Genomic DNA, 14,433 nt, shown 5'->3' on the forward strand with positions numbered 1-14,433 from the left:
AAAAAAAAAAAAAAAAAAATTAGCCAGGCATGGTGGCAGAGGCTGAGGTAGAGGTTGTGGTCGTTCATGCCTGTAATCCCAGCACTTTGGGAGACCGACGTGGGTGGATCATGAGGTCAGGAGTGTGAGACTAGCCTGGCCAACATCGTGAAACCCTGTCTCTACGAAAAGTACAAAAATTAGCCGAGTGTGGTGGCATGTACCTGTAGTGCCAGATACTTGGGAGGCTGAGGCAGAAGAATCGCTTGAACCAGGGAGGGGGAGGTTGCAGTGAGCCCAGTGAGCCAAGCACATGCCATTGCACTCCAGTCTGGGTGACAGAGTGAGGCTCCATCTCAAAAAAAAGTAAAAACAAATTGACTGCAGCAGGTCTCACTTGAAGCTCAGCCAGCAATCTCCTTTTTTTTTTTTTGAGACAGTCTTGCTCTGTTGCCCAGGCTGGAGTGCAGTGGTGTGATCTTGGCTCACTGTGACATTTGCCTCCCAGGCTCAAGCACTTCTGCTTCAGCCTTCTGAGTACCTGGGACTACAGGCACCCACTGCCCGACTCGGCTAATTTTTGTATTTTCAGTAGAGACAGCGTTTTGCCATGTTGGCCAGGCTAGTCTCGAAATGGCCTCAAGTGATCTGCCCACCTTGGCCTCCCAAAGTGCTGGGATTACAGGCCTGAGCCACTGCCTGGTGCCAGCAATCTCCTAAAATGCCTGGGCCTGATGGGAGTCGTGCCCATTTTCTCCCAAGCGCTCATGGGAGTTGCAGTACAGACTTGCTAGAAACTCTCCGTCACCCATCCAACCCCAGCTCCTTAGAACCCTGAGTTCAAACATCTGAGGCTCTGGGGTATTCAGCCCTCACCTTCCTGACTCCTCTCCTGATCTACAGGAGACTGACAAACTGGAAGATGAGAAATCCGGGCTGCAGCGAGAGATTGAGGAGCTGCAGAAGCAGAAGGAGCGCCTGGAGCTGGTGCTAGAAGCCCACCGACCCATCTGCAAAATCCCTGAAGGAGACAAGGAGGGGGACACAGGCAGTACCAGGCGCACCAGCAGCCCGCCAGCATCCTGCCGCCCTGTACCTTGTATCTCCCTTTCCCCAGGGCCTGTGCTTGAACCTGAGGCACTGCACACCCCCACACTCATGACCACACCCTCCCTAACTCCTTTTACTCCCAGCCTGGTCTTCACCTACCCCAGCACTCCTGAGCCCTGTGCCTCAGCTCATCGCAAGAGTAGCAGCAGCAGCGGAGACCCATCCTCTGACCCCCTTGGCTCCCCAACCCTCCTTGCTTTATGAAGCACCCTAACCATTGTCTCCTCCCCTTCCCCCACCAGTCCAGCTGGCCTGGACGGTATCCCACCACACCCAACTCCAGCAGCTTCTTCTCCATCCCTCTAATAAGACTGATCATATTGTGCTTCACAGTAGAGCCAACTTGAGGCCACCAAAGCTGCCCACTGTTTCTCTAGAGCTGGCCTCTCTAGCACAATTTGCACTAAATCAGAAACAAAGTATTTCCCATTTGTGCCAGAGGAATCCCGGCAGCCCAGAGACTTTGTAGATCCTTAGAGGTCCTCTGGAGCCCTAACCCCTTCCAGACCACTGCCACATTTTCTGTCACCCTCTCTCTTCCTGTGATCATCTACCCAACCCTACCCCCGACAGAAGGTGCCACTTTACCCACCTAGAACACTAACTCACCAGCCCCACTGCCAGCAGCAGCAGGTGATTGGACCAGGGCATTCTGCCGGCCCCTCCTGAACCACACAGCTCAGGAGGCGCCCAAGGCTTCGGTGACGAGCTGATCTGCAGATCTCAGCTCTGAGAAGCCTTTAGCTCCAGGGAATCCAAGCCTCCATAGGGAGGGCAGCTGCTATTTATTTTCCTAAAGAGAGTATTTTTATACAAATCTACCAAAATGGAATAAAAGGCTGGAAGCCGTGGCTTGGGTGCCTCACTGGACCCAGAGGCCAACGGGAGAGTATCTGGAACCCTAGTTCCCAGCCGTAGCTCTACAGACTCACTGCATGACCTTGGACAAATTTTTCGATATTTTTGGACTTTGTCTTATCTGACAAGTAAAGCTACATCGGCTCGGCCCCATCTCCAGGACTGAGAGGAGAGAGTCCTCTGGGGTAAAAGCGAAGAGGCTTGTCCCTCTCCCCGTCGGGGCCCATAGTGCTGCTGCCTGTACCTTCGTGGGAGGGGGAGGGGGCGCTCTTATGCCCCTTCCAGCCTCAGAGAAGGCAGCCGAGTGGTTCTAGGCCCCCAGCACCTGCTTCCTGCCCCATTGTCTTGGACAGGAAGGAGCCGGGAAGGGAGCTGGAGCCACTTCAGGGGCCGGATTATGGCGGGTCCCGGCACCCGATCGGGGAAGTCTGGTTTACCACTGGCTCGAGGTAATGAGGGGATCATTAGTTCTGCAGTCCCTCTGGATGGGAATGGTACTGTTTCAGTGCCCCACCCTCGCCCCAACCCCAGCGAATACCAAACAGACGCTGCCCAGGCCAAGGGCTCCGCTTCCGTCCCGGTTTATTACCCCAATCCAACCCCCAGCAAGTCCCTCCACTCCAGCCTTCAGTCCCCCTGCTGCCCTGCCAGCAAGAGCGAGGGGCCCTCCTCGGTGTCAGGATTTCTTAGTCCATGCCAGTGGCCCCTCCTGCGCAGCCAGGACGGCGTCCAGGTCCCGAGGTGCACAGCAGTTCCAGGGCTCGGGGAGCAATCAGGGCGGGCGTCGGCGTGGAGGAAGCAGTGCCTTCAGTCATCGGGGGAACAGGCCAGCGGCAACTGATCCGGACTGCCCACGCTGCCGGTGCTGGAGCTTCCATCGCCTAGGTCGCGGGGCCCACACGGGGGCAGGGCAAGCTCGGGTGCTGGCCCGGCGCCTGAGCCCCCAGCGCCTCCAGGGCCGCCGCGGGGGCCCCACTCCTCGCCCAACGCCAGGCAGAGCTCCTTAAGGGCCAGGTTCTCCCGCAGCAGCTCCTCCTGGCGGCCCTCCAGCTCGGCCAGCTTCTGCCAGCAGCCGCCCAGGTCCTCGCGCACTGCCCGGGATGCTTGGGTCCCGAAGAGCTGCCACTGGCGCGCGGCGCGCCGCCCGCGCTGGCGCTCCGAGTCCAGGAAGCAGCAGAGGTCGCGCAGCTCACGGTTTTCTGCCTGCAGGCGCCGGTTGAGCTGCTTGAGCTCGCGGATCTCGCCCAGGTGGCCCTGCAGCTGCCGATTCACCTCCTGCATGAGGCGGCCGCGCTGCACCAGTGCCGCCAGGCGCGCCGCCTCCTCCCGCCGCAGGCGCCGCACCAGCTCTTCCTTGCCTAGCGCCGCCATCTCCTCGTCCGTCAGCTCCTCCAGGCCGCCTGCCTCGGCCTCCATGGCTGGTCAGGCCGCTGGAGCATCGCCCGCCCGCCGCCGCGGCCCAGGAGCCCCAAGTCGGGCCCGGCGCCGGTCAGGCTCGGGCTCCGGCTCCTGCTCCTCGCGCGGCAGTCAGTGGCCAAGGCAGCGTAGGCTGCTGCAGCTACCTGGGCTGGGCACGCGGCGGGGCGCGCGCGCCGGGGCGGAGCCGCATGACGTTATGGAAGGACAACCAATCCGGTGAAACGCCCCCGGAAAGGGGCGGGGCCTGAGCTCTGAGGGCCCCTTCCCCACCCACTCCGGGTGTTACTGACTCCCGATGTCAAGGAACCCCCGAATCATTGCCCTCCGTCTGAAGCTGAAACTGGGCGCTTCGAACCTCCAAGTTCCGGATCGCCCTAAGCTCGAGCCTAGGCCTCTCGGCTCTTGTGAGAACCAAGATGCAGGCGTCTGCCTCCTGACTCCCGTCCATCCCCGACGGAAGTCAGATGGACCGGTCTCCAGTCCCTCATTACCTTTGGTCAAATTCCGAAGTCTTGGCTCACTGAGGATCAATCCCGGTTCCTCGGAACCCTGAGTCCAAACTTCCTAGCTCACCATTAGACTACTCTCCCTCCCAGGGAGCGTTTCCTGCCTTGGGGGAAGAACATACAGGATTCGTTTGCTCAATAAACGTTTTTTATGTGCAAGCCTCATACAAAAATAAATTTAACCAAAATACTGATTCCGTCCTCAAGTGCGTCGCAGTCTATCTGGGGAGACAAGCTGTGTTAAGCAAGAAACAAATGGGGGGTGGGGAGTATGGTCTGAGGGTCCTTAAGTGGGTTCTCAAAAGAGATGCTATCCAAGAGGCTCTGGTAGATGCACAGGACTTTGCCAAGGAAAGAGCTATTTCAGGGAGAGAGAACAGCATGGTGAAAGACACCGGTGCCTGAAAGAGCCTAGCTGCTTTAGGAACAATGAGGATAGCTTGATGATTTTTGAAAAGCACAGGTGTGGAGAAAATGCTGAGAGAGTGAGGCTTCAAGGGTAGGCAAAAGCCAGATTCTTAAGAACTTTCAGTACCAGGTTGGAGCGTTTCCAAAGGCCAGTAAGGATGTTAAGGGAGTAACATTTGAAAATATGCATTTAAAAAGATTGGGCTGCTCTGTGTGGGCCGGATCCTGCGGGGAGGGGACACAGGCAGGGAGATTCGAGCTAAGCAGAAAGACGGCTGGGGCAGCGTCAGTGACGGTGGAGAGAACAAACAGATACTAGAAATATTCCTGAGGCAAATCAGCCGAACTGAATGTGGAGAGAGAGGAGTCTGGGAGAACGCCCAGGTTTCTCGTATGAAAACTGGTGGATGTTAGGCTTGTCACTGAGATAGGGACGCAGGAAAGAAACAGATGGGGAGAGCGAGAGAGGTCTGGCTAGAATATGTTGAGCTTCTGAGGGGCTTACGGGAAGACAGTGTGGACAGACTTGGCCGATGGGCGGCCCCGCCGGATGTGGACTTCCAGGAAGAGCTCCGAGGGGCAGAATTAGACGTCAGTAGCTCCTGGGGGTGCGGGTGTGGTTAAAACCAAGGTAGGAGCAGGTGCCCCAAGCCCAGGAGAGGTGCTTATGCACAGGATGGACAGAGGGGTCTCCAGCAAGAGCCCGAGGAAGTCGGGCCATACACCCTTTTGCGGAGAAGAGATTTTGGATAGAGCCCTGTGAAACTCCTAACTTTAGGATACAGGTCAAACTTAGGAGGTCCCAAAAAGGGCATAGGAGGTGGGAGAAAAGCCAGGAGGAAGTGAGGGGAGAGGCTGCGGGGACCGTGGAGACGAAGAGGAGGCACTCCCGGCAGACGCGCTCCGGCAGAGGACTTGGGGGCGACAACCCGCAGGAGCCCAGGACTCCCCCTCCCGGCGGGAGGAGGCGCTGCTCCTCGGCGCAGGCCTCTCCCTCTCTTCCCTCACCGCTCCCCCCGCGTCCCCCGCTCTCACTGGCTGTGTCCCGGAAGTGATCCTATGCTGGGTCCGGGTGCCCGGAGCGGAATCTCAGCGCTCCCGGAAGTGGCCCGGGGGCGGCGCGCCAGGTCCCAGCAGTGCTCTGTCCTGCTCGGGGCGCTGCGGCCCCGGGCGTAGCCATGACTAGCGAGCTGGACATCTTTGTGGGGAACACGACCCTTATCGACGAGGACGTGTATCGCCTCTGGCTAGATGGTTACTCGGGTCCGTAAGGAGCATGTGGGGGAACCCGTCCGCGGAGCGGTTGTTTTGAATTGGAGACGGGGCGGGGCTTGGACTTGGGCATCCTTTAGGGAACTGGGCAGCCGCCTGGGAATAAAGGGTTTTATATGATCGGGGATGGAATCCCTGAAGGGCCTCTGGCGTCGGCGGGGCGGGGCCTGATGCAAGCCCACACTTTCCAGTGACCGACGCGGTGGCCCTGCGGGTGCGCTCCGGAATCCTGGAGCAGACGGGCGCCACGGCAGCGGTGCTGCAGAGCGACACTATGGACCACTACCGCACCTTCCACATGCTGGAGCGGCTGCTGCACGCACCGCCCAAGCTACTGCACCAGCTCATCTTCCAGATCCCGCCCTCCCGGCAGGCGCTACTCATCGAGAGGTGCTCACCCTGTGGGATGGGGGGGACGTCAACCAGGCTGACTGTATATCCATTTTGCATGCTGAAACAGGCCCGGGGAGGGATGGGACTTACCCAGCCATCAGAAAGTTGAGAGCAGAAGGGGTCAGACCCAGGCCCTGCCAGGCCTGCTTTTCTCTCTTTTATGGCGGGTTAGTGGTGTTCTCTGACTTCATAAGGTACTATGCCTTTGACGAGGCCTTCGTTCGGGAGGTGCTGGGCAAGAAGCTGTCCAAAGGCACCAAGAAAGACCTGGATGATATCAGCACCAAAACAGGCATCACCCTCAAGAGCTGCCGGAGACAGGTGGGCACTGCACCTACACGGGCCCGGCATGCCATCTGTACGTCACTCCTTCCCTTTGGCCACTGCTGCAGCTCCAGCCTCTGATTGTGGCAGCAGCTTCATACCTAGTCTTCTCCTCCTTTCCCCTTTTCCCCCTTCTTTTTGTTTTATGACAGGGTCTTGCTCTGTCGCCCAGGCTGGAGTGCAGTGGCATGATCTTGGCTCACTGCAACCTCCAGTCTCCTCCCCTGCCCCCAGTTCAAGCAATTTTCATGCCTCAGCCTTTGCAGTCGCTGAGATTACAGGCACTCACCACCACACCTGGCTACTTTTTGTATTGCTAGTAGACACAGAGTTTCACCATGTTGGCTACGCTTGTCTTGAACTCCTGTCCTCAAGTGATTACCCGCCTTGGCCTCCCAAAATCCTCCTGGGATTACAGGCATGAGCCACTGTGCCCAGCTCCCTTTTGCCCCTTCTAAGCTATCCCGTACTCTATGGCCAGAGTGATCTTTCAGAAGCCTAGATCTGACCTGAAAGTTTATCAGACCCCTGCTTATAAACTTCTTCCATTGGCTCCCACTGCCTCCTGGGTGGCTGCTGCACTCCTTGACCTTAACCTATGGACTGTCCTGTGATCTCATTCCTGCAGACATTTCTAAGCTTACATTTCTCCAGCCCCAGGCTTTCCTTTACTCATGTTGCTTCTACCTGGAGGGTACTGTTCTTGGCAGTATCTACCCCTTGAAATCCAAGACGGGAGGTGAGATGCCACCTTCTCCACAGCCTTTTTGGTATACTAGGAAGAAGTAACCCTTCTGGGCCTTTGATGCCTTTCTTTTGTATCTCCTGTGAGCTTCCTGTGTATAGCTTAGCATTTACTTATTTTTTTTAGTTCCTGGGGCTTAGCCAGGAAAGTCTCTTCCAATTCAAACTCCTAAAGATCTAGAGAGCATGGTGCTTAAATGGGGTTGGATTTAGAGACAAGATTGAGTAAACATTTATCCAGGGCAAGATACAGCAGGAGCTGATAAGCATTTGAGTTGATAACAAGTACTAATAACTAATAGTTGATTGAAGGAATGACAAATGCTAAATCAGTCTCTGCTGACCGGATATGTGGGTGGGTAAGGGAGGAATGTTCAAAAAGCGGTTTATTGGGTGAGTGACATGGTGGGCACTCTGACCCGTCCTCTCTCCTACCCTAACTGCCCTGCAGTTTGACAACTTTAAGCGAGTCTTCAAGGTGGTAGAGGAAATGCGGGGCTCCCTGGTGGACAATATTCAGCAGCACTTCCTCCTCTCTGACCGGTTGGCCAGGTGAGGAGCTGCCACCTCCCCATCCTGCACACCACTTCCCTGGGCTCTGAGGCTGGTCCAGTTTCCCTGCCCCAACCCTTCTGACCTCCTCAGTATGCTGGGGGGATAATTATCCCACTTTTGGCCTCTACTTTTTTTGAGACAGTTTTACTCTTGTAAAACTGGAGTGCAATGGTGCAACCTCCGCCTCCCAGTTCAAGCAGTTCTCCTGCCCCAGCCTCCCAAGTAGCTGGGATTACAGGCCTGTGCCACCACACCTGGCTAATTTTTGTATTTTTAGTAGAGACGGTTTCACCATGTTGGCCAGGCTGCTCTTAAACTCCTGACCTTAAGTGAGCCACCTGCCTTAGCCTCCGAAAGTGTTGGGATTACAGGCGTGAGCCACCGCACCCAGCTTGGTCTGATCTTTGGACCAGACTGATCTGGATTCAAAGCATAGTCCAGCAATTTCCAGTTGGGCTATTGAGAGGTGCCACACTTAGGGAGTGCTCAGTAAATGGTAACTGTTACCCTTATGGTCTCACACTGCCATTAGAAAACTTGGGCTGGAAACTTCTCTTTGCATAGATGAGGAGGGGCATAGAGAGGTGACTTGAGACACATCACACAGTGACTTAAGGCAGAGAGAGGCCAGAACTCCGACACCCAGTTGAGATTGCAGGTGGGAGCTGCTTCCTAAGAAGGAATTTCAAGCCCTGAGAGGACTGTCCTCTCTTCTGTGCAGGGACTATGCAGCCATCGTCTTCTTTGCTAACAACCGCTTTGAGACAGGGAAGAAAAAACTGCAGTATCTGAGCTTCGGCGACTTTGCCTTCTGTGCTGAGCTCATGATCCAAAACTGGACCCTTGGAGCCGTCGGTGAGGCCCCCACTGTCCCAGGTGCCTGGACGCCTCCCCATCCTCAGGACCTGGTTCCCCACCAATAGTTTCTCCCACAGGCCCCCAGTTCCCGGCATCCACTGGTGTTCACGGCCCCCACCCAGGCTCCCCCGGCTCATGGGATGTTTTCCCCACACATGCCTTGTCTGCAGACAAAGGTCCCATTGCCTCTGTGGCCCGGGGCATGTCACTCCCCCATCTCGGCCACTCCATTTCCTCTTCTGCCCCCTGGGGTGGTTGGTGAGGAAAGGCTGAGGCTATCGAGGGAGGGGTTTTTATCACCTACCCCAACTCCCTTCCTGGCCTCACAGACTCGCAGATGGATGACATGGACATGGACTTAGACAAGGAATTTCTCCAGGACTTGAAGGAGCTCAAGGTGCTAGTGGCTGACAAGGACCTTCTGGACCTGCACAAGAGGTGACCTTGTAGGCGGTCCTTGGGGCAGGGCCTGCAGTAGAGGCCCAAGTGGCTGTAGGCATGACCCTGTCTCTCTGCAGCCTAGTGTGCACTGCTCTCCGGGGAAAGCTGGGCGTCTTCTCTGAGATGGAAGCCAACTTCAAGGTCTGTGGTCCCATCTAGCCTCCATCCCTTGGCATCTTCAGCCTCCAGATCACCACCCCTACCAGGCAGCTCTGCCCCTACAGGGGATTGGCCAGCAGGTGGCTGTACTGCTCCCTCTGGCGGCCACTGAGGGGAGCAGCTCACAAACAATGGGAACTTGGTTGATGGAGGGAGGATGGATCTGGGGAGGGACCTGCTCCTCCCCCAGCTTCTGTGCTCAGCTCCCAACTTCTGGGGCAGAAGGCAGAACTCCCAGGATCCCTGCCCCACAGAACCTATCTCGGGGGCTGGTGAATGTGGCCGCCAAGCTGACCCACAATAAGGATGTCAGAGACTTGTTTGTGGATCTTGTGGAGAAGGTGAGCTGTCATGCCCTCTGACCCCCAACCTGGCCTGTCCCTGGCCTGTACCAGTGCTGAGTATTCCCTTGGGCCCACAGTTTGTGGAACCCTGCCGCTCCGACCACTGGCCACTCAGCGACGTGCGGTTCTTCCTAAGTCAGTATGCAGCGTCTGTCCACTCCCTCGATGGCTTCCGGTGAGCAACCCTGGCCTCTTGTCCAGCTTGGCCTTGCCCCAGCCAGCCACCTTCAGGGACTTGCCTCCTACAGTCTCAGGGTTACCCATTCTGCTGCCCCAGGGGTGGGGGGAAGTCTCTGGACCAAAGTTCTGGCTCCCCACCTTAGAAGCTGTGTGATTGCTGGGCGCGATGGCTCATGCCTGTAATCCCAGCACTTTGGGAGGCCGAGATGGGCAGATCATGAAGTCAGGAGTTTGAGACTAGCCTGACCAGCATGGTGAAACCCCATCTGGCACCTGTAATTCCAGCTACTCAGGAGGCTGAGGCAGGAGAATTGCTTAAACCCGGGAGGTGGAGGTTGCAGTGAGCCGAGATAACACCATTGCACTCCAGCCTGGGCCAGAGAGCATGATGCCATCTCAAAAAAAAAAAAAAAAAGCTGTGTGATTTGGGGCAGGTTTCTTAACCTCTCCATGCCTCAGCTTCCTCAGTGAACTGGAGTTCATCATGAGAAGAACTGAAGCATTTTCTGAGGGCAAATTGAATGAAGGTGTAGAAAGTGTTCAGGGCAGGGCCTCCCGCCATGGTGAATGTTGGGAAAACTCAGCTGTCACTGTTCCTGTTCTTACAGACACCAGACCCTCTGGGACCGCTACATGGGCACCCTCCGTGGCTGCCTCCTGCGCCTCTATCATGACTGAGACTCCTCCCACCACCCCACCCACACTGACAATAAAGTTGCCGTGAGTTTGGAGATTGGTCTTTGCTCTGGGGAGCAGGTGGGGGGCATGCAGATCTGCCTGTGTCTGTGTCTGAGCACCTGGTGTCCATGTACAAGGATGGACATGCACAGCGGCCTCTTGGGAACTGGGACATTTATCAGGGAATGGAGTCTATGCTCGACCCATCACTAGAACAGTCTACTCACAAGCCGGGAGTCTCGTCTTGTTTTATTCAGGCCGTACTGAGAATGAGAGGATGGGCAAAAACCTGGGGATGGGGCTGGCGAGGAGGCAGTTGGCCTAACAGGACAGAGCTGAGGGGCCAGGTGGGTTCAGGGAGGGCAAGAGAATTGGGGCTTCACATCCGGTTTTTGCACGCGGGCAGTGACTGGGTACTTGGTGATGCCGCAGGTATTGCTCCCTCGGTGCAGCCGGAAATAGCCCTAGGAGGTTAGGGGACATGGGGGCGGGCAGGTGGGAAGAGGCCTGTTCTGTGCCCCCCTCCACCAATAGACCACACTCACCTCCTCTCCCCATTGGGCCCCCCAGGAATTCTTCAGGATCCAGTATGGGGTGGAGCGTGGATGCCGAGACTGGGATGAGACTGTCTCAGCCCCCATCCCCTCTGACTTGTCGCTGCCAAAACCCACCAGCAGGGCACTGTGGTCCACAAACTGGGGGTCACAGGTGGTGGGCCTGGCCTTGATCACACCTTTCTGGTATAGCTGCAGGGGGTGGAGGCCAAGGTGCTGAGTGTGGGGCCAAGTCCCCTGTATGCCCCTCCCCCATCAGCTTCCCCATCCTACCTTCAGGTACTTCATGTTGATGGTCACCGTGATGGGGCCGTAAGTGGCCAGGTACTGGGCAATTCCTGGGGATGGGAGCATCATCAGACCCTTGCCACATGGGCACGTGGGTCTCTCTCTCGCTCCCTCGCTCCGTCCACCCCGTCTTGTCTCTATCTGTAGCCTGGTAGCCCAGCTGTCTGCCTCTGCCCTGGTGTCTGTCCCTCCCATCCGCCTGTGTCTCCGTCCTGCCCGCACTCTGCTCGTTGTCCGGCAGAAAGATGAAGTCCTGGATCCAAGCCACCTTGTTGTACATCTTGGCGTGGCACCTGTGGGGTCTGAAATTGGCCTGGAACGGGTAGTCCCTTTCACTGGCCACACCGCCTGCAGATAAGCAAGACAAGGAGGGGGCTCCGATCCTGCCCACCCCATCACCAGGCAGATGTCCAGAGTGGCGGGGGTGGTGCACTCACTGTTGTTGAGGACAGTTGAGAACGCTTCCCAGACGAAGCCTCCGTGGCAGCCATCCCCACAGCGGCCACAGTCCAGCAGCTCTGGTGTAAGAAGGGACAGTGTGGGTGACCAGGCCCCTAGGCCTCCCTCCTCTATCACACACGAGCCCTCTCCCAGCCCTACCCTGTACAGAGACGTTCACGAACTCCAAGAAATTGATGCCCCACAGTGCCTCAATGTTGCCTGCCGCTGCCATGGCCCAGCAGCATCTGCAGTTTCCCTGGAGGGCGAGAGGGTAGGGTGGGGCTAGGTGTTCAGGCCCGTCCCTCTCCTTCCCACCACTAAGCTGAATTGGAGCAAGCTGGGTGAGAACCAGGGCCAGATACCTGGTTCCTGATGGATGAGATGGCGCCGGCTACCTTCCGCCAGTCACAGGTGTGAGGCACTGACTCCTCTGGCGCTTCAGACCCTACCATTCTGCCCATGCCGGGGACCCCTCCAGCTGCCCTCCGATGTCCATAGAGCTGGCCAAACTCCTCCTCTGGGGAACAGACAGGGCCACTGAGGTCTCTGTTTTGACCGATTTTCCCTATTCTCCTCCCACTCCGGCCCTTGGCCATTGTTGTCCTATAATGCCCTGAGGGGCAAAAAGGCAAGGATGGCTCACACCTGTAATCCCAGCACGTTGGGAGGCCAAGGTGGGTGGATCACTTGAGGTCAGGAGTCCGAGACCCCATCTCCACAAAAAATACAAATATTAGCTGGCTGTGGTTGTGCAGGCTTGTAGTCCCAGCTACTTAGAAGGCCAAGAGGTGGGAATCGTGTGATTCTAGGAGGTGGAGACAGCTGAGATTGCACGGTTGCACTCCAGCCTGGGCGACAGACAGAGAATGACCCTGTCTTCAAAAAAAAGGCAGGGGTGCTGAGCCTAGAGGGGCTGGGCTCCCTGCTGGGTGCTTCCCTGCAGCTGCTACACTGGCCCCAGGGCTGGGCTGGGCTGGGTTGGAACACAGGGCCGCAGAGATTCCGCCCCTGCGCTGGGTGATTTGATGCCAGCACCCAAGCCCCCGGTAGTCAGGGAAATGAATTTCCTTCTCTGGGAAGTGAAAGTTGAAGGTCTGCTCAGTCCAGCTGCCAGTGTCCTTTCCCCACCCACCACCTACAGGCCCGGAAGGTTGATGGTACCTGTGAGGTCACTGAATGGAGTCACCCCAAACTCAGCTGTGCCAAAGTCCTCCTCCTGTAGCCGCTGAGCCTGGGCGAGGTTGTCAGCAAAGATGTCCAGGCGGCGAGCGTGTTCTGGACCAAGAGGGAGTTGTCCTAGGCTGGCTCCCAGGCCCTCAGGGGCAGGAAGTAGGCTGGCTGGGTACCCTTCCACCCACACCCACCCAGTTGAGCACTGGCTTCTTTCCTGTAGCCCCCACAAGGCCCCACTGCAGACACCCAGGCCAAGGAAGTGGTTACCCAGTCCACCTAGGGTTAGGTTTTCTCCAAAGGCAGTGAGAGGACCATCTCTGGTCACCCTAGGTGGGCAGCCAGGCAAGGGATTTGGTGGCGGTGACTCAAGGAAAGGGGATATGGCTGAAGACCAGCTTCCTGCCGGGCCTCCTTTACACCTCTGACCACAGGAGGAGAGCTGGAACATGGCGGGGGTAGGAGACGACGGTACAGGCAGCGTGGGCTAAAAGTCACACACAGACCAGCCCCCTGTGAGAGCACAGCGAGAGGGCAGAGGCAGGGATTTTATCATGGGATAGAGAAGAAGTCCCCAACTGGGGGACAAAATGGGTGTCCTTGGGTGTTTGCTGAATGAACGCATGACTAGGGGGTGGTTCCCTGCTCACTGCCTAGAATCATAGGGAAGTGACTGTGGAGCCAGGGGACCACACAGGAGTAGGGCAGGACCCCACCACCTGCCAGCACCCTTCAGATCCATAGCAAAGAATGATCCTGGACCCACTCATGCCTTTGGGAAGCAGGGAGTACACCCCCAGCCCTGCCCTGTTCTGCTGAGTGGCCTTGGCCATGCCTGTTCTCCACCTTAAGCTTCGATTTCTTCATCTATTAAAAAGTGAGATGGCTGGGCACAGTGGCTGACGCCTGTAATCCCAGCACTTTGGGAGGCTGAGGCAGGCGGATCACCTAAGGTTAGGAGTTCGAGAGCAGCCTGGCCAACATGGTGAAAACCTGTCTCCACTAAAAATGAAAAAGCAGGGCTACTCGGAGGCTGAAGCAGGAGACCCGCTTGAACCTGGGAGGTGGGGTTGGAGATGTACGTGGCCTGTGATACCTTCTGGGGTCAAGTAACTCCGGTTGAACTGGATCTGGAAAAGCTTGAAGGCCTCTTTCAGCTCCAGCGGCTGGGGACCTAGGTCCTGGCAAGGAGCCAAAGGTGGAGAGGGGCAGTGGGCAGAGGAATCATTTCGGGGACCCCACCTTAGCTCCCACCTGTGCAAGGACTGCACTAGGGGGCAGCCAGTTAGCTTTCTCTGTCTTCCCATGTGCCCCTGGGTATGTCAGCCCCCTCTCCAGCCTCAGTGACTCCCTCTGAAAAATGGGAATGACAGGCCAGCTGTTTCTGAAGGGGTGACACCAGGTGTGGGAATGGCAGAGGTAAGGGTTTAGGAGCACTTACCTGGGCCATAAGGGAGCCTCTGATGCCTTGGGCTAGGCCTGCCACCAGCAGGGCCAGGAGGCAGGAGGGATGGGCAATCAGAGCCATGGCAGTGCAGTCTGAAATGGTGTGGAGGCAGGAAGCCGTGCAGATGAAGGTAGAGGGTGTGAGGGCGGGGCTGGAGAAACCACAAGAGGGAAGCCAGGCTGGGGGGTGGGCAGACCCCCAGGGCGCATGAGTTGCTCAGGCCTTCAGGCCTCTGCCTCGCTGCTCCCCACCCCACTCCTTTTTCTTTTTTCTTATTCTTTTCTTTTCTTTTTTTTTTTTTTTTT

The 14,433-nt window shown here is 57.0% G+C and overlaps 4 protein-coding genes across 6 annotated transcripts in view; 2 read left to right on the forward strand and 2 right to left on the reverse strand.

Moving 5' to 3' along the window:
* The window catches only part of FOSL1 (FOS like 1, AP-1 transcription factor subunit), an 8,996-nt gene extending 7,037 nt beyond the window's left edge, over positions 1 to 1,959 (forward strand). Inside the window, exon 4 of the mRNA XM_017537413.2 lies at positions 883 to 1,959. Coding sequence (XP_017392902.1) covers positions 883 to 1,293 — 411 coding nt within the window. The 3' untranslated portion in view covers positions 1,294 to 1,959. The remainder of the gene's footprint in view (positions 1 to 882) is intronic.
* A 553-nt stretch (positions 1,960 to 2,512) lies between these two features.
* CCDC85B (coiled-coil domain containing 85B) lies at positions 2,513 to 4,024 on the reverse strand. Its single transcript, XM_017537412.2, has one exon. The coding sequence runs from the start codon at positions 3,361 to 3,363 to the stop codon at positions 2,755 to 2,757; it is 609 nt and encodes a 202-aa protein (XP_017392901.1). The 5' UTR covers positions 3,364 to 4,024; the 3' UTR covers positions 2,513 to 2,754.
* A 1,314-nt stretch (positions 4,025 to 5,338) lies between these two features.
* LOC108310384 (FGF1 intracellular binding protein) lies at positions 5,339 to 10,281 on the forward strand. Of its 2 annotated transcripts, none has more exons than XM_017537410.2 (10): positions 5,339 to 5,543; positions 5,744 to 5,942; positions 6,140 to 6,266; positions 7,465 to 7,565; positions 8,290 to 8,444; positions 8,756 to 8,864; positions 8,945 to 9,008; positions 9,281 to 9,367; positions 9,448 to 9,545; positions 10,159 to 10,281. In XM_017537410.2, the coding sequence occupies exons 1-10, from the start codon at positions 5,459 to 5,461 to the stop codon at positions 10,226 to 10,228; spliced, it is 1,095 nt and encodes a 364-aa protein (XP_017392899.1). In that variant the 5' UTR covers positions 5,339 to 5,458; the 3' UTR covers positions 10,229 to 10,281. The 2 variants fall into 2 exon arrangements, with proteins under 2 accessions (XP_017392899.1, XP_017392900.1); XM_017537411.2 differs by having other exon boundaries at positions 8,290 to 8,423.
* Positions 10,282 to 10,469: 188 nt separating this feature from the next.
* CTSW (cathepsin W) lies at positions 10,470 to 14,248 on the reverse strand. 2 transcript variants are annotated; one of them, XM_017537409.2, is made up of 10 exons: positions 14,123 to 14,248; positions 13,778 to 13,862; positions 12,673 to 12,786; positions 11,874 to 12,028; positions 11,671 to 11,767; positions 11,508 to 11,588; positions 11,293 to 11,418; positions 11,056 to 11,120; positions 10,774 to 10,974; positions 10,470 to 10,692 (listed from the first exon to the last, which is right to left on the reverse strand). In XM_017537409.2, the coding sequence occupies exons 1-10, from the start codon at positions 14,207 to 14,209 to the stop codon at positions 10,582 to 10,584; spliced, it is 1,122 nt and encodes a 373-aa protein (XP_017392898.1). In that variant the 5' UTR covers positions 14,210 to 14,248; the 3' UTR covers positions 10,470 to 10,581. The 2 variants fall into 2 exon arrangements, with proteins under 2 accessions (XP_017392898.1, XP_037597515.1); XM_037741587.1 differs by lacking the exon at positions 11,293 to 11,418.
* Positions 14,249 to 14,433: the final 185 nt, after the last annotated feature.

This window comes from Cebus imitator, unplaced genomic scaffold, assembly GCF_001604975.1.
Source record: "Cebus imitator isolate Cc_AM_T3 unplaced genomic scaffold, Cebus_imitator-1.0 Scaffold102, whole genome shotgun sequence".
NCBI classification, from domain to species: Eukaryota; Metazoa; Chordata; class Mammalia; order Primates; family Cebidae; genus Cebus; species Cebus imitator.